The sequence below is a fragment of the Rhinoderma darwinii genome, chromosome 10 (genome assembly GCF_050947455.1).
Source record: "Rhinoderma darwinii isolate aRhiDar2 chromosome 10, aRhiDar2.hap1, whole genome shotgun sequence".
Taxonomy (NCBI): domain Eukaryota; kingdom Metazoa; phylum Chordata; class Amphibia; order Anura; family Rhinodermatidae; genus Rhinoderma; species Rhinoderma darwinii.
This window is the reverse complement of record NC_134696.1, coordinates 51,466,279-51,485,613: the sequence shown is the minus strand read 5'-3', so window position 1 is coordinate 51,485,613 and position 19,335 is coordinate 51,466,279. Positions and strand designations below refer to the sequence as shown.

The window sequence follows — 19,335 nt, the reverse complement described above, 5'->3', positions numbered from 1 at the left end:
ACAATAAATTTTCAACATCATTTAAGATGATCGATGTACGTCATAATTTTTTGTTATAAAAACTGCAGCAAAATAAGAAAAATTCTACCATTTGTGGCCACATTTTTTTAAATCTAAGTTGAACCCTAATGCATATATCCAATAAATAGTCCATCAATAAAGTACACTTTGTCCTGCAGAAAACAAGGCCTCGTATAGCTACATTAACCAAAAGATTAAAAAAAGTTATGATGACCATCAGAATGCAAAGAGACAAAATCAAAAAATTGTTCATTGTCCTTAAGGTCAAAAGGTGTGTATTCTTGTGTGTGACAACAAGCAATCTTCTGTGGAAATCTGATGGAATCCTGGTAAGCTCAAATATCTGGTGTGCTACGTCTAATAGAGTTACTAATGAACAACGTGCACAATTTTATAGTATTATGTTTTAATTAAAAACAATGATAGTCAAATTATCAAAAAATCAGTTGAAATTTTTTTGTTCTGTTGATCACGTTAATTGCATTCCTTTCATTTCTGTTCTGCTTCATTCCATTTCAGTCTTTCATCTGTTCATTTATGCATTTTCCATTCTTTTCTGTTTGCTTTCGTTCTCTAACTTTAAGATCATGCCAGGAAAGGTAAGTACTCATACCACCGACCCTATCTCCAGAATAGCCTTTACATCAATCATTCTGTTTGTTTTATTGATTATATTTTATGTGTAACAAGGTTCGGGCCGGTTCACATCAGCGTTCGGGTTCCATTTTTCTATGCTATTGTTTCCGTGAAAAAAACTGAAACCTTATGGAACGGAAACAGACTGAAAGAAACTGAAACAGAAGCATTACCATTGAAATTACTAATGGTAATGCAAACGGAAGCTATAGTTTCCGTTCAACAATTTCTCTGACGCAAAGGCTGAACGGAACCGATGTGCGGAACCCAAACGCTGATGTGAACAGGCCCTTTACTGGTTATCATGTGTTGTCTTCTAGTCTCTTTAAAAAACATGCTTCCCCCTACTAAATCCATGGCAGGCTGTGACAATTATGTACAGTTCTCCACAAAAGTCTATATCTAAGATAGTACTCACTTGTACTATAAAAATGATAGATAGATAGATAGATAGATAGATAGATAGATAGATAGATAGATAGATAGATAGATAGATAGATAGATAGATAGATAGATAGATTAGATAGATTAGATAGATTAGATAGATAGTGAAGAGACCGCAGACTCCCAGAAATTGGTACCCTTTTTCTTGAATCCCGTTTTATCGACTATGCCTCCTTCATATAAAGTGGCATAAGCAGAAACCTTCGGTCAGATGTATATGTCCGGAAATTCTCCTGGCGTATATCTTTGAGGGAAGGCTTAAATGAAGCGTAAACAGCTCTGCTACATTTTTACTTTAAAAACCTGTTTGCAGGACCAATATTGGGGCAAACTAATTTTTTTACGGACTGCATTGGGAATTTTTTGAACTGTAAAAGAAGAATCCACAAATTCATTTTTTACTTCCAGTGAGTACAATTCTGTCCATGGTCATGTGATGGACACACAAGTGCACGGCTTGTTACAGTTACAGAATGTGTATCAGAGCTGTGTCTTCTATCAATCCCAGCCCCTCTGTGACCATCACATGACCATCGGTATTCACTGGAAGTAAACAATGAATGTTCCTACTGAATAACAACAAGCAGAGATCTTGAAAACTGTGAGGAATTAATACAAAAAATATATATTGAAAACATTCTAACTTTTAATTTGACAAAAAAATAACATTAATTTTCTGAAAGTGGAAACCTCTTTAAATATTCTCTGCTAGATAGAGTCTATTTATAGGGCATCTGATGGAAAACACTGACCTAGATGTAAACTGTTTTAGGAATATAGTAATCCCAAGTAGCCAGAATGCAGGAATAATAAACGACAGCACGTATGTCACAGACAGGGTTAACACAATGACGACAGATCGTACATCATGGTTACATGCCAGCTGGATATCTTCTTTTCCTGGAATAAAAACAGGATGTTTTGCTAACACCTAAGTAATTGGTAACATTCAACAAAAATGATACAAATATGGCTGACACGTCACTTATTCTGGAACATCCGTGCTGTGGAACATGAAATGTCACCCGCCCACGAGGACCTTGCAGCAATGTTTTCCTAAATGATACATTGTGACTTGGATTACGATGTTTTTGGAAGATAAAGATGCAATCAAAATAAAGCACCAATATCTTAATTGTCCAAGCAAAGCACCAGAAAATATATGTAATGAGGCGGAGTATATTTATATATGATCCCTGGTGACCCAGTGTTTATATAGACGGTGCTTAGTGCTTTGAGGCAGATACGCCCTGTCCACCTTTCAAGTGATATATCCAAGTATCTAGAGTTTCCTTAGTTGTTTGTTTTATTTCCAAAGATGTAGATATTAATTGTAGAATTAATTAAATTATTTATGAAGTGTTCTAATATACGAATAAATTATCCACTTTTTTTTCCCATAAACTGCGTCACTCAGTCCATGGGTTGTGTCAGGTATCGCAGCTCAGCCTTATTGAAGTGAATCGCGCCAGTCTTAGGTCACTTGTGTTCAGTGTTCACCTGTTTGGTGCATTGGACTAACCCCTTTCACAAATGTCCAACTGGCACCAAAACATCCAATATTTCCATCTCCAAACAGGCGCCAGTAGTGGTGGGAGCTTGTTCTCCACACGTTCATATACAGATCAAAACATATCTTCATGTACTTTAACCTTGTCCTCCCTTGATGGTCACCTTTTAGGCCTGAGCTGCATGCAGATAATACGCTCAGCGATGTTGCGGGTTATCGCAGCTAATGGTACCCTATAGGGGGCACATAAGATCACATGTATACACGCTGATTCATGCGTCCATGATTTTGGATCCCCCAAAAAATCCAACATTGTGTATGATTTATTAATGTATTTACGCCACTTTTCTGGTGGAAATACATTGAAAATCATGCCATTAGGGCAAATATCATATATATGAATCTAGTACGCAACTTTTTCCGACACAAGAATGTAATTTACGATGGATTTCTGACACTTTTCCCTTTTCATGTACAAGTACCCAAAAAAGCCTGCCCTCAGTCTCAAATGAATCAGTCAATAGATTGCTCTTTCAATTTTTTTTCATTTTTTTTTTACAAAACACGTGTAACATATGCATTTTGGATAAATATTGATCCACAGTGAATGTGTGTGAAGAGTTTTACAAAAATCCATGCAAGGTAGTGAGCAGAAGATATTTGTGCACCGACCTTTAGATGAAGAACTGTCCTACTAAACCAGCAATTACGAGCTTCGGCCTTGTCTAAGAAAAAGATCACTCGGTCCATTCAAGTGTGTCTGTAGAGGCGACGCAGGCTGCACCGGTACCGTAAACCTAAAGGTCCTTTTACATTGGCCACTTATCGGGCAAACGGGCGTCACAGCTTGTTCGTTCCCGATAATTGCTCTGTGTAAACAGGGCAACGATCAGCCGATGAACGAGCAAACGCTTGCTCCTTGTGAAAAGGAGCAAACATGCCGATCAATTAAATGTCTTGTTAATCGGCGCCCATTTACATGGCCCATGTTGGCCATTTACGTGGACCCTAAGGCAACTTCTTGAAGTAAAAATAAAGAATAAATAAAAAGAGTAAATTCACTTTACAGCAGATAAAGCAGTGTCCTCTATGCAATCCACATCTTGTCCAGGTTTTTAAGTCACATTAAAATGTTATAATACACAGCGCAGTGCATATAATTTATTGTTTAAATGTTATAATTCTTTCCGCGGGAGGAAAGGGGAAAACCAATTCCGTTATATTTTCTCACGGTTTATCTTTTTTCTATAGGTTGTTACAATTGTGGCGATAGTATATATCAATTTTGTATTTATTTTTTCCTTTTTTTTTTAAAGTTAATTATTTTAATTATAATTTTTTTAACTTTTTATTTTTTTTGGGCGGGGCTTATTTATTTTATTAAATCTTATTGAACTTGATTGAACTTTTTTTTATTTGTCGCACTAAGGGGCTAGGAGCTGCGATCCATTGCTTACATAATGCTTTGGAATACTTAGTACTCCAAAGCATTATTGCCTGTCAGTATTAGGGTATGTTCACACGTAGTCAACAAAAACGTCTGAAAATCCAGAGCTGTTTTCAAGGGAAAACAGACCCTGCTTTTCAGACGTTTTTTTACCAACTCGCATTTTTCGCGGCGTTTTTCGCGCTGTTTTCGCGGCGTTTTTTACGTCCGTTTTTGGAGTGTCCTGCACTTCTTTTGACGAGGCTGTATTTTTACGCATCGTCGTTTGACAGCTGTCAAACGACGACGCGTAAATAACAGGTCGTCTGCACAGTACGTCGGCAAACCCATTCAAATGAATGGGCAGATGTTTGCCGACGTATTGGAGCCGTATTTTCAGACGTAAAACGAGGCATAATACGCCTCGTATACGTCTGAAATTTGGCCGTGTGAACATACCCTTAGGGTATGTTCACAAGCTTAACAAAAAAAAGCTGAAAATACGGTGTTGTTTTCAAGGGAAAACAGCTCCTGATTTTCAGCCGTTTTTTAATCAAACTAGCGTTTTTCACGCCGTTTTTTTACGGTCGTTTTTGGAGCTGTTTTTCTATTGAGTCAATGAAAAACGGCTCCAGAAACGGCTCAAGAAGTGATATGCACTTCTTTTTATGGGGCGTCTTTTTACGTGCCGTTTTTTGAAAATGAGGCGTAAAAAAAGGCCCCGTCGGAACAAAACGCTGTATTCCCCATTGAAATCTATAGGCAGATGTTTGTAGGCTTTCAGCTTACGATTTTGCAGCCGTTTTTTCCAAACGTTTACGGCCCGAAAACAGCTCCTGATTTTCAGCCGTTTTTTAATTAACTAGCGTTTTTTCCGGCCGTTTTTGGAGCGGCTTTTCTATAGAGTCAATGAAAAATGGCTCCAAAAATAGCTCAAGAAGTGACATGCACTTCTTTTTAGCGGGCGTTTTTTAATGCGGCCGTTTTTCAAAATGGCCCTGTAAAAAAACGCCCTGTCGGAAAAGAACGCTATTTTTCCCATTGAAATCAATGGGCAGATGTTTGGAGGCGTTCTGCTTCCGATTTTTCAGCCGTTTTCCGGTCGTTTACAGGCCGAAAAACTGCCAAAAATAAGCCGTATAAACATACTCTAAGGGCATGCCCACACGTGGCGGATTTCCTCCGCAACTGTCCGCATCAATGCCGCACAGAATCTGCGTTGCAGATTCTGCGGCGGATCTGCCCAAAATGTGCAGTAAATTGATGCGGACTAGCTGCTGCGGACTGCGGTAAAAGTGCTTCCCTTCTCCCTATCAGTGCAGGATAGAGAGAAGGGCCAGCACTTTCCCTAGTGAAAGTAAACAAATTTCATACTTACCGGCCGTTGTCTTGGTGACGCGTTTCTCTTTCGGCATCCAGCCCGACCTCCCTGGATGACGCGGCAGTCCATGTGACCGCTGCAGCCTGTGATTGGCTGCAGCCGTCACTTAGACTGAAACGTCATCCTGGGAAGCCGAACTGGAGACAGAAGCAGGGAGTTCTCGGTAAGTATGAACTTCTATTTTTTTGACAGGTTGCTGTATATTGGGATCGGTAGTCACTGTCCAGGGTGCAGAAACAGTTACTGCCGATCGCTTAACTCTTTCAGCACCCTGGACAGTGACTATTTACTGACGTCTCCTAGCAACGCTCCCGTAATTACGGGAGCCCCATTGACTTCCTCAGTCTGGCTGTAGACCTAGAAATACATAGGTCCAGCCAGAATGAAGAAATGTCATGTCAAAAAAGCAAGACGCATCCGCAGCACACATAACATGTGCATGACAGCTGCGGACTTCATTGCGGAATTTAGAATCTCCATTGAAGTCAATGGAGAAATTCCGCCATGAGTCCGCAACCAGTCCGCCACAACTCCGCAACATCCATTGCATGCTGCGGACACCAAATTCCGCACTGCAGCCTATGCTCCGCAGCGGAATTTTCAGCCTCGTCTAAACGAACACTACTAAATAGAAGTGGAAGTCAATGGAGAAACGGCTCCGCTGCGGATTAACGCTGTGGAGTGTCCGCAGCGGAATTCAAGAGCAATTCCGCCACGTGTGGCTTTGCCCTAACACTTACAGGCAAACTAATAGGCATTTACGTCTGGTAGACCTGAAGGCCTTTGTCAGACTGACATTGAAAGTCATCGGCACCCCACAATCACCTCTGTCAAACTTAATGCCGCGGTAGCTATTGCAGGCAGATTGGTTAGGCCCACCACGCTAATTTCCCATCGCTATGTTCATTTTTTCGGAGACGAGTGAATGGGGTGAGAGAGAGGGAGCCCTAGAACCACTTCCCCTGGGGGCTCCAGCAAACACAGATTCATGTCCTAAGGGAAAGTGGCACATTCCATAAAACGTGAAAAGGCAGCGATGTGACGGGAATCGGTTAACCAGCTTAATCACTGAAATGTTATGAGTTTCTGGCCATGAATTGGAACATCCTTGTTTACATCCAGAGGTTGATAACCCACACAGACCTAATGCATCACGGCTAAGCGTTTGTTACAATTGAATCTAGTCTAGACAGTCCCGTGTGAGCTAAACACATCCACAGCACAAATCTCTCTCCTGTCCAACAATGTATCCGTCTTTTCTAACATTTGTATTGTAAATCCCTTGACATCTGCTATCCCCACCACAGTTTCAGCCACTAACGCCCCAAGACTTGCCTTTGCGGTCCTATGCACGGGACCGTGGAAATGTAGTATAACATAGCGCACATATAAATGAATAGTACACAAAACGGGAGCCACTCTTAACAGCAGATCTGTGCCCTGGCTCTTAGAGGGTAGTAAAGAACAGGAGACACCCGCCCCTATATTACATCTATAAGTCCTGATGTGGACATAGAAACATAAAACCAGAAAACCCTTTTCAATAGTTTCTATTAAGATTCACTAAAGAACCAGGTTAATATATCATCTACAATATAGATTAATCTATCGCTCAGGACGTCAGTGGTATAGATAGAGGGCTTGTTGATTTTCCTCAACGGGTTTGGAGATAGGAGGTTCTCCATCTAGATTATTATGAAATAAAGACAGGAAAAAACATGCCTTCTGCTACTGTAATATCTTAAAAAGACAATCTTGAATAAAAAAAAAGTTAATTAAAGGCATATACACTTACAATGAATGATAAAATTCAGGCATTTAACCTCTATAAGTGGGGTAGAGGCATAACCACATTATAGATAGATTCATATTCTTATTTCAAAGACTGGGGCTGTTTGTGGTCCCGCCAAACTTTGCTTGCACAATCCACAATCAGCAGGTGATCCGGCAGCCGAATAGATGGCCTACAAAAAGACGTCAATGTCCAACCTGGAGTAGATGGGTGCAACCTCTGAATTCAGGAACTGTGCCCATATGCCTAGCTGCAGAGGCGTAGCTAGGTTCTCCTGCACCCGGGGCAAAGATTCAGTTTGCCCCCCCCCCCCCCAACTCTTTTCCGACATCTCCTTCCCACTCACCATGTTTGCTTTCTCTACGAATCAATGAGGTGTAACTTTTTTTTTTCACTTTTATTTTAATGTAACTGAAGCATAAAGCCATTTGTACATTTTACAAGCAGTTTAGTTCTATGTGCGGTCCTTGTTTCGCGGATCTGTGATATGCAGCCGTCTAAATGGCAAAGGATGTGTGCTTGAGTCCTTAGGCCTCATGCCCACTTCAGTCTTTTCATCGGGGTGCTCTCCGTTGTTTGAACTGATAGCACCCTGACACATTCATTTCAATGGCGCCATGCACACTTCCGTTGTTTTAACGGAACCGTGCCGCCGTTCCCTCAAAAATAGGGCAGGCAGGTCCTACTCGTTTTTGACGGAAGAGTCTCAGCCTTTGCATTGATTTGGTCCGTGAAACAACGGACTGCACAAGGAAGCCATCCGTGTGAGGTCAGTGATTCACGGAACCATCATAAGCGGCCGTACAACGGCCGAGGGAAGTGTGCACGAGGAACAACAGTCAAATCCTTCCTTCCCACTAAATCAATTTATACAGAATCCCCTCACCCCACACAAAAACGACACACACACACACACACACACACACACACACACACACACACACACACACACACCTGACAGCTCCCCCTACTTGCACATACACAGCTGTGCTGTACTTATTAGTCCGGAGCTCCGTAGAGGGATCTTCATGTTGTCAGCGGTCACACGTTGCAGACAGGAGGACAGCTGTGTGTAAGACGGCTCCTCCCCAGCCCTCTCTTCCTCCCATCCTCCCTTCAATGGTGTTCTCCTCACAGGCAGAGTGTATGGCCGGTTGCATTATATGACATCACAGGTGATGCCGCCCGGAGCACACACGCTCTGCCTGTGCAGGAGAACATCATGCATTACATTACACAGCTCCCGAGACTCCTGTCCCATGCGCTGCCCAGCTTTTAAAACAGCAGTGGGTGGTCATGCCACTAAACGTCTATGGGGGCACCGGCCCAGAGGGCACATGCCTCCACTCCCCTTGTCGGCGCCCCCCTTTCTTCCCTTGTAGTTGAACCGTGGCACATGCCCTGCCTGCCCCCCCCCCCTCGCTACACCCCTGCCTTGCTGTCAGATGAAAAGATGGGGGTGAGGGGAATATAACATCTTTCTGTAGAAAGTGTAGTCAGAGTTTGCTTAAAGAAAAGACCTCAAACTGAATGAATAATGATGACTCAGTGCCCCACATTTACTAATGCTGTCTACCAGTGTAAACTTAAAGTGGTTGTCTGACAAAAAGAAAACACGATTTATTATTTTGGTTTTCTGAAATGAATAAACTTTCTAAAAGACAAGTATCGCGAGTTTTCCATCCCCAACGCGTGGACCTGCAGCTCTGAACTTCTGGGACCACAAAACCCCCCTCATAGCACTTTAATTTTTTTTTTTTTACAGCTACTTCTACTGTGCGGGTTAAATAATGTTATATTGTAATAGCTTGCACTTTTAAGGATGCGGCGATACCAATTGTGTTTGTTTATTTATTTATTTTTACATTACCTTAGGGGGGAAATTGGAAAAGGTTTTTATTAACTTTTAATATTTTTATGTATTTTAAAAAAAATTATTAAACTTTTTTTTTTTTACTTTTTTCATTCGTCCCCCTAGGGAACTTAAACAAGCGATCACTTGCACAATATACTGCAATGCTTATATATTGCAGTATATTTAGTTTTTTACCGGTTCCTATTTAATAGGAGCACAAAGATGAAAGACCTAAGTTCTTTCAGTAGGATTCAGGCTGCCTCATGACAACCATCGGCCGCCCCGTTTTTCTAGCAGATTAGGTGTCACAGATGCTATTCCCCGCTGCAGCTAAGTGGATAAATGGCCAGGATCCGAGTTTTCTCTGATCCCAGCCATTGTAGTGAGGTGTCGGCTGTAACATAGAGCCAACACCCGCTGAGTCCGCTCAATACTTCCCCTTCCCGGCTATAACGAACTGTATGTCAAATGCTGGGAAGGAGTGTCCGTGCACTTTAAAGTCAAATCTACACCAGCTACGCCCCCCCAAAGTGGTTTATCAATGATTCGTGTGAAATTACTATCTTAGCTTTGATTAAATTGACGTGTTATATTTAAATCAGCGCAAATGTAAACTCCCGCACCTAATAGCACTTTTTTGTGGTTACCTAATAAATGTATGCAGTATTTATGTGTAAGTGAGCCGAGCTGCCATGGATATTCATGTAATAATGAGCAGGGTTACAACATGAGCCAAGTGCAAATGTAATATTGATCTCTGTTACCTAGTTTTATGATGTGTGATCCACGTCTGTGTATAAAACGGTCTTGTGTTAGGTTTATAATCATTATTTTCGTCTGGAAATGAACTCTTGGAATATTAGTCGTACAATATTAGAAAAATTAGCAGTTCCCACCACCGATCTATATGACCCTGCATAGATGATATGTTTCATGATTGAACAATTAGTAAATTGCTTTAATTTGTATTTCCTTCTTATACCAGTTCCTCCATGGGCTCTGGCCACCATTCTCATTGTGGCTGGGCTGCTGCTACTGTGCTGTTGTTTCTGCGTCTGCAAGAAGTGCTGTGGCAAGAAGAAGAAAGGCAAGAAAGGAAAAGATAAGGTCAAGGCCCAAATTAACATGAAGGAGGTGAAGGACTTGGGGAAGAGCTACATTGATAAGGTATGTGTCATCTGCATGAACAGAATGTTTAATGATATAAAAAGTGTTCACATGAAGGGATCACTAGGGCACTTACATGAATATTTATCCAAAAAAAGAGAAATCAGTTTTGAATGACAGTTTTAGTGATATCCCTCACTTCATGTAAGAGCATTATTGACACAGTGATTAATATGTAAACATATATCTGCCCCTTCCACGTGTCCGCTATTATTACATATTTGTCATAATGAACAGTTTTATCAGACAAATAACGCAAATCATTTTTTTAGTTATTGATGTAGTGACCAGCAGGTTGTGGACCCACTGTGCTACTCTAACGGTTTGACTTAAGGCTACCTCTAAGGGCCTTGTCTAAGTAGCCTCCCTGGTATTCACCTTTTCACCCCCGTACAGAGATCTGGACTTTGCACTTTTTCTTTCTTTAAATAAAACAATGTATCGGTTTAAATCGGGTTTTTTCTTAAAAACAAACTGTACTTTTTGAGATACAGCTTCTATGTGTCCTGTATACATAGAAACCATATCTTGCCATCAAAGCCAAATCTGTCAGGTCAGCAGGATTGACGGCTTGACTCAGATAACAGCTGGATCCTGCCTGTCGCTCTAAGTTCATGAACTTAGATGTGATCAATAACAGCTGGATCCTGCTTTCTGCCGAGCCATCAGTGCAGCTGACCTGACGGATTCGGGTTTGACAACAAGATAAAGCGTCTATGTATACATTTAAAAAACATTCATAAAAAACTATTTAAAACTTGCTTAAAATTCCATAATAAATAGTTTTGTTAAAAAAAAAAAAAAGAGTGCAAAGGTTTATATATCCCTTAAGTTTTGCCTCAAGCATATCACCCATGTGTGACATTTATGGAACGTACAGCAAAGGTGGAAGTGGCATAACCATCAAGAAAAATGCTTGTTGAATGAGAGACGAATAAACATTGAACAGCAAAGCTACTAAAAAATGTAGAATTTAGCACCCCCGGCTAAATGTGGATATGCAGTTCAGTTAAAGCAATGAAGCGGCCACGCTGTGACTTTGTGTTTATTGTCCGACTCTATCCAAAAATTCTGGACAACCGTAGAAAAATTATATTCTTCTTCTTTTCTTTATTCTTCTAAATTTCTTTTGGATCTACAGTACATATACATGTTTGGGTTTGAGCAATAGCCATCATACTGAATATTCTAACTGTTTCAGCAGTAAGGTGCTAGCCGTTTTACTTGGCAGCCAGCAAAGTCTGGAGTGTTTCCAAACTACTTGTGTGCAAAAGGTATTTTCTGAACAAGAACTGAGCCATTTGTTGTGTTATCAGATGCCGTCTCCAGTTGGATGACTTCTGCTCTATGATACCCAGAGGAATGCCAGTTTTGTTTCCTCCTTTTCATCTATCATTGTGATGTCTCATTACTGTCACCATTTGTTAGACAGCAGTAAATTGGCAATATGTTGTGAAAGCTGCTGGTAGGTATAACGTGAGCCAAAGAATTCAGGTGCCGGGTCCAAGTTGTAAGTTGCTGCCTATGCAATTATCACCATGGGTGGTCATAGGACAGGTGCTCTGTATTACTATTATCATCCTGCAGTAACAATGCATCAACACTTAACATTTAGCTGTGCAATACAGACCAAGAAAAAATGCAAAGGGTCCTGTCCTGTCGAGGCATATAATCTAAAGAGTGAATGGAAACCAAAAAGTGTGGGTGGAATGATTATCTGGTAGGTAAATGCACTGATGACATAGGAAATTCAGATCTGCCAGGGAATATATTCACCGGTTATGTACTAACATAGAAACTGCTGAATAGTCCGCCATGAAGTGTGGCACAGAGGAGAGTTAGGGTATGTGCACACACAAAATAAAAAAACGTTTAAAAACACGGAGCTGTTTTCAAGGGAAAACAGCTCCTGATTTTTCAGAAGTTTTTTATTCAAAGTCGCGTTTTTAACAGCGTTTTTAACGGTTGTTTTTGGAGCTGTTTTTCTACAAAGTCTATGAAAAACGGCACCAAAAACGGCACCAAAAACGGCTGAAGAAGTGAAATGCACTTTTGAAAAACAGCTGCGTAAATAACGCCCCGTCAGAACAGAACGCCATTTTTTCCATTGAAATCAATGGACAGATGTTTGGAGGCGTTCTGCTTCCAATCTTTCTGCCTTTTTTCGGGACGTTTACGGCCCGACAACCGTCTGAAAACACTCCGTGTGAACATACCCTGACAGTCCCACAGAGAACCTCCAAGAGAAATCATTCTGTCAGAAACTTCTAGCCATTCCTAGCTGTCACGAAGGGTTCGTGGACCCACTGGGCCGTACCGCCTTGGCGGTAAGGCAGCTGGCCAACAGGACGCAGGTCAAAGTCTATAGTTCGTATAGGGTACCTGTGGCAGCTCAGATAGTAGCAAGGCAGGCTAGGCAGGAACTTGGCAGCAGGTGGACGTCAGGTGTGGAGAAGCAGGTCAGGCGTAGAATACAGCACAGCACAGCAACAGCGAGCACGACACTAGATCAGGATACAGGTTACAGGAACAGGAAACACTGGGAGCAGGAAACACTAGGGGGCCATTTGCGAGACAGACTAGGAATACAACAACAAAGCTCAGGCATAGAACTAGGGGGCTGGACCCCTCTTATAGTCCAGAGTACCCACGGGTCAAAGTTCAGGCACGAGGTCCGGGGCGCGCGCTGCCCATTTAAGAGCGGGCACGAGTGTGCTCGCGCACCCTACGGGATCCGGCAGTAGTGAGTAGACGCGAGTGCTGGCTTCTCCAGAGGAGGAGGCTGGGACCAGTGCTTGCCGACTCGTGGCTGCGGCTGTCAGGGGGAGAACGGAGCTGACAGCCCGCAGCCACGGACATGATACTAGCCCATCACATACATGCTCCATATGGTCTAGTTGCCTAGATTTGCTATGGTTTTCTAAGCCACAAATCACAGATTTTACAAAAAGTGTTAAGATCCCTCTTAATACAGGGTTGGACTAATCCACTACAGTTCGCAAGGTTCTTTTGGTGGTTCTCAGTTTCAGACACAATAATGGGCCCCCTAGGATATGGTTCTACAGGGGAAGGGAATGATGAATTAGTTGCATCCATTAGTTGGAGGCTGCCAGTTTAGTTATAGACTTTTCCAGCCGAACTTTGACTGAACCGCGGCCCCTACATGTGGCCTTACACTTAATGTTGTCTAATAATTTGTTAAGTCTTCTCACTCTTCTGTTTCTGGCCATGTAGGATCAGATATTCTGAAATGCTGGATTATAGGCATTTTATTGTAAGCATAACACAGTGGTTCACTGGGGGAAAGCCTAAATAAGACTAATAGATGAAAGTGGAATTCCACTATGTATTGTTGGCGTGTATTAAGACTCTGTTCACATCCCATCTGTGACATGCATTTGGCCTATAAATCTGGAGCACTTCTTGACATATTTGCCATGTGCTTATAAACTTAATTTGGCTGGTATACATTGGTATACCTTTTTTACTGTAATGGAAAGTGTAGCCGACTGTAGTTTCCAGTACAAAGGGACTCCACCAAAAAGTATATTGCGCAGTATATTTTTTCTCTTTTTTTTCTTTTCTTTTTTACAATGGGAGATATATCTTCTGCTCCATATGGAACATCTAGGGCATTTGCCCGGAGGCACACATTGACATGTCAGAAGCTATCGATGGTCCATGAGCTGTAATCACCACTTATTCGCAGAATGAAGCATGCTTGATGCCCATTAAAGTTCAAAACCCTTTTTTCGTCAATTGGTATTTACTTCGATCACAGCATATTAGGGTTTTTTGGAAACTAAACATTGATGACCAATCCTTAGAATAAGCCATTAATGTTTGACCAGTGGTGGTCCCATGCCGATCGGCAAAATAAGTGGACGCATTACACGCCCTTCATTGTTTACACAGGCACATCAGCTTGTCTGGTACATCAGTTCTGCCCCATTCTCTTAATTAATTCTCCTAATTCAGCAGGAGTTCGTGGGGCCAGACTTCCACGAAGCAAACATTGATGGCCTATCCTCAGATCCTATCCTATAAACTCAGTCACATTCAAGTTGGTATCCCAAGGACAGGCCATCAAAGTCCTGTAAAATCCCTTTAAGATATCAATTTAAGCATGCATATTTTTTAACAAAACAGACGTGGGACAAAATTTCCAACTTTTTTACGCCTAAAGTGGTGTAAACCTCTTGATGAATTCCCCCATTGTATTTGCAAAGTTTCTGAACATTTTAAGTAGATTTAAACTGTGAAATGATGTTCCATAGTGGAGCTACACTATTATTTGCTCATTATGGAAAAGCGTTTAGGACAAGTCCTTCAGCAAGGATTGTGGGTTAAGAATTACAGTACAGTACAGAATAATCTCTGTTATCAAAAGATGTTCTACACAAGTTACAATTATAGGCTAAAGTAGTCTTAAAACCAGGATTTCTGTCTATAGAAAATCTACTGCTGTACTATTATTTGCTTGCAGCCCCATCATGTCCCCCTGTTGTGGATGATAAGTAGAAGTAAGTGCATGTCTCACTATAGCTGCCAAATATCAAAGATAAATTGAGGTAAATGCTTGGCAAGGACTGACCAAATAAGTTACTTCAAATAGTTGTCTGTACAAGTACAGGTTACAAAGGGTTATTATGACAAAACAGACTAAAAAAATATTTGTCTAATAACTCTGTACAAAGAATTCATAATCAAAAAGAGAATCCTGCCCCCACCAAATACCTTTTTTTTGGGGTCAGTTTGTCAAAGTAACACTTTAGACCATACTTCTTATAGGGCTGTGTTCACACAATGTGTCTTTGTTCCAGAATTCTGCAACAAAGTACAGTACTGGTTAGGCCTCATGCACACGCACGTAAAAACGCCCGTAATTACGGGCCCATAGACTTCTATTGGGCACGGGTACCTTCCCGTTTACCTACAGGAAGGTGCCCGGGCCGTTGAAAAATATGGAACATGTCCTATTTCAGGCCGTAAGTCTATGGGGCTCCAGTAATTGCGAGTGGCTACGTGTGTGCACCTGGAATTATAGGAGCGTTGCTAGGCGACGTCAGGAGATAGTCCCTGTCCAGGGTGCTGAAAGAGTTAGCTGATCAGCAGTAACACTTTCAGCACCCGGGACAGTGACTACTACTGGAGTTAATAGTATTAAAAGTTAACTTACCCAGAACTTCCTTCTCCTTCCTCCAGTCCGGCCTCCCGGGATGACTTTTCATCCCATGTGACCGTTGCAGCCAATCACAGGCCAATCACAGGCTGCAGCGGTCACATGGACTGCCGCGTCATCCAGGGAGGTCGGACTGGATGTCAAAAGAGGGACGCGTCACCAAGACAACGGCCGGGTTACGTATGAACTTTTACTTTCAATCGCTGCGGAAACTCTGCATGAAAGGGCTGCCCCTTCTCTCTATCCATCACTGATAAAGAGAAGGGGCTGATGATTAGTGCAGAGAAAACGGGTCTGTAAATACGGGTGGAATACTGGTGACAACGAACCCGTATTTACGGGCACGAGTCCGTAAATACTGCTGGAATACGGGTCGAATACGTGTGACAAAGGACCCGTATTTACGCCAGTTTACGGGAGGAAAAAAATACTTTCGTGTGCATGGGGTTTTAATAAACCCAATTCACTCACAGTACAAGAAAAAAATCTGAGGCGGATTTCAAATCTGCAGCATGTCCTATCCGCTGCGGAAATGTTGCAGCTTGCCACAGCAGATATCATTCGTTGCAATGCAATGCTAACTTTGGAACAGATTTATAGGCCAGTTCTACAGCAAAATTTTTATGCGATGTGTGAATAACTTAGCATTAGAGGGGTTGTCCACATAGATCAACACCTTTCCATACGCTCCTGTTGCGGCGTGCACACGCTGTTCCCGGCCTCTTAAAGGGACAAATTCAAATAGTGCTCAGCTTATGTCTAGAACTCTCCTCTGTGCCGCAGCATTTGGCCTATTTGGTTCCTCTAATCTACAAAGGTCCTTCTTGGTTACGTTTCTCTGGTCCGACTCTTGACTTTGCTTTTGTACGATGCCTGCCCTAACCATGTGCTTGGGTATTCGTTCAGCAATAATTTCACCTGCCCTGACCCCAGCTTACACACGATTCTTATTTGAAACCCATCAGTAACTTTTTGGATCTACCACCTGTCTTTTGGCCTTGTGGCATATAATAGGGAAATGTTGATTTGTACACAACTCCCAAATATAAACCCAGTAGTTGCATTTCCTTTGCCTCAAGCAGTATATATCTTCATCTAGAGCTCGGCAGCATTGAGACAACCAGTCAATATGCTTTTTTGTGACAAACTGTTAGGCCTTGTTCACACAGTGCAGATTGACTGCAGATTCCACATGGATTTTCAAAACGAAAACCAGGAACGGAACCTAAACAGAAGAAACATATAAAGGAAGCCCTGTAGTGTCCCCACTCTTGGATCCAAGTCTGGTTTTGGCTTAAAAAGTGCATGCAAAATCTGCATCAAATCTGCACTGTATGAACAAGGCCTTAGGCTACGTCGACATATAGAAGAGTTTTAGACTGTGGATTTCACTGCAAATCCATAGCAAAATCTGCATGTGTTACATGTGGATTTTGCTGCAGATTTGTGGCGGATTTTACCCTATGCTTTGCAAAAGGTGAAATCCTTTCCGAAAATCGGCAGGATTTACACAATAGAATAAACATTCTTTTCCGCTACGTGTGAATGAGGTTCTGAAAACCCCATCCACATGTATTGTACTGTAAATTGCCGCATATTTTCGTTTCAACATATCACTTGTCACTATTTAGGGGGCACCACTGACCCTAATGCATTCAACCCGAATCCCACACTTGGTGCCCAAACCTTTGGAAGATTCAGCTATATTTTCTTGTTTATTGATTGTGCAGCGTTTAGTGGTGTTAAATTTGCACCTTACTGCAATAGTATGTGTACACTGTATTATTTGGGCAGTATACAGTATAGTACGCCATAATGAAGGGGGGAGGTGTGTCAATAAAAAGTATTCAACATGGTATCGTCCAACCTAAGGCCTGCCCTGGTTATCAGAAGATAAACCATAGAATACTGTAATCGGTGGTCTCAAGCTTGTCAACTAACTCCAGGATCAACTCCTGGGAATATGTTTTTCCTGTGACTGCCATTTACAAACCACAAATAATGCAAATTTCCTAATACATGAACTTGTACCCACACGTTAGGCCCCATGCACACGACTGTAAAATCACCCGTAATTACAGGCCCATTCATTTCTATGGCCGACGGACACCTTCCCGTATGTCTACAGGAGGGTGTCCGTACCGTAGAAACCGGACGAAAAAAATAGGACATGTCCTATTTTTTTATTTTACGGACCGTGCTCCTATACTTTATAATGGGAGCAAGGCCCGTAAAAACGGCCGGCTGCCCGCGGCCGTCCATGCCCGTAATTACGGGTCGTAATTACGGGCACGGTCGTGTGCATGGAGCCTGACTCTTAGGGCGGACTAACACGAACGTGATATACGTCCGTGAAACCAGCGTGGTTTTCACGCGGCTCGCACGGACCTATACAAGTCTATGGGGCAGTGCAGACAGTCCGTGAGTTTTGCGCAGCGTTAGTCCGCTGCGTAAAACTCACAACATGTTCTATATTTCTGCGTTTTTCGCGCATCACGCACCCATTGAAGTCAATGGGTGCGTGAAAATCACGCGCACCCCACGGAAGCACTTCCGTGGGACGCGCGTTATTCGCGCAAAAGCAGTAAAAGAATGAATGTAAACAGAAAAGCACCACATGCCTTTCTGTTTACAAACATCCAAACGTAGTGTCATAATGATGGCGGCTGCGCGAAAATCACGCAGCCACGCACCATATGAACATGACACACGGAGCTGTCAAGTGCATTTTGCGCACGCAAAACGCCGCGGTTTTTGCGTGTGCAAAACGCACACGCTCGTGTAAATCCGCCCTAATCTATTTGCTAATATTTTAATCATCTCCAACTATAAAGCTACAATAAGTAAAATCACGGACATGCCGACGGAACCCATTGAAGTTTGTCCATTGCACAGCAGAACCATTGCTTCCGTTATTCCCTTGTTCTGCTTCTCTGATGGAGCAGAACAACGGAATGTCACAATGCAGGTGTGAACCAAGCCTAAGATATAAATAAGTCTTCAAGAAAGCAGCTATCACCAAAACAATGCAAAGTCATTTTCTCTCTCTACCTCTCGCTCTACTAAAATTAAATGCTTTTTGGCTGTGAAATCCAAATGTTTCTTGCGAGACATCATACTGTTCCTTGACACTTCATTTCACAAGAGGCTTCAGCAATTGCTTCTATTTGAAAATGAAATTATTTTTTTCTCCTCCTCAATCTTGATTTTACCGGATTTCTTTCATTTTTGAGAATTCCTTAGAACAATGCTGCTCATACAGTACATGCTCATTAGTCACTCCGACTGTCACTTGTGATCTCGGCTACCTTCCCTTTGTCTTCACATCTACCTGTCATCTCAGATTGTCTCATTTTCCTGTCTAGTTGCGTTCTCTTATGTAAAAAAAAATGTAAACATTTTCTTATTCGGTTTTTTGCCGCAAAGGAGTGCATTGTGCAGGCAGGACTCTAGAACTGTGAAAAGCGCTTTACGTAATCACTTAATTGCTTTATATCATATGACCCCGGACTAATGCGCTCTCTAAGCTGAGCAATCTGCGGAATAAAGGGTTAAAAGGTTAATGGGGAGTCTTGGCTGAAGGTTTCATTCACAATCTGATGCTTTTTCCCCAGCAAGTTCATTCTTTAAACCTTTTCTAGAATTCTCGTCTTTTAGGGAACAGCGTCAGTTCCTGACCAGATCTGGGGTTATTTGTATAATTAAAAATATCACAGAATTCACCAAATTTTGTTGACAAATTTCAAATCAACAGGAAAATCCATTGCTCTTTTGACTGTATTTTTTACAGTATATCACATTAAAGCGCGTGAAAAAGAAGTGCATGTCACTACTTGAGCCGTTTTTCGAGCCGTTTTTCATTGACTCTATAGAAAAACAGCTTAAAAAATGGCCGTAAAAAAACGCAACGAAAAACGAGAG

General features: G+C 41.9%; 1 protein-coding gene across 1 annotated transcript in view; it reads left to right on the top strand.

Annotated features, from left to right (window-relative positions):
• Positions 1-19,335, top strand: part of SYT5 (synaptotagmin 5) — a 211,523-nt gene that overhangs the window by 154,925 nt on the left and 37,263 nt on the right. Inside the window, exon 3 of the mRNA XM_075839919.1 lies at positions 10,051-10,232. Within this exon, the coding sequence (XP_075696034.1) occupies positions 10,051-10,232 (182 nt within the window). The remainder of the gene's footprint in view (positions 1-10,050; positions 10,233-19,335) is intronic.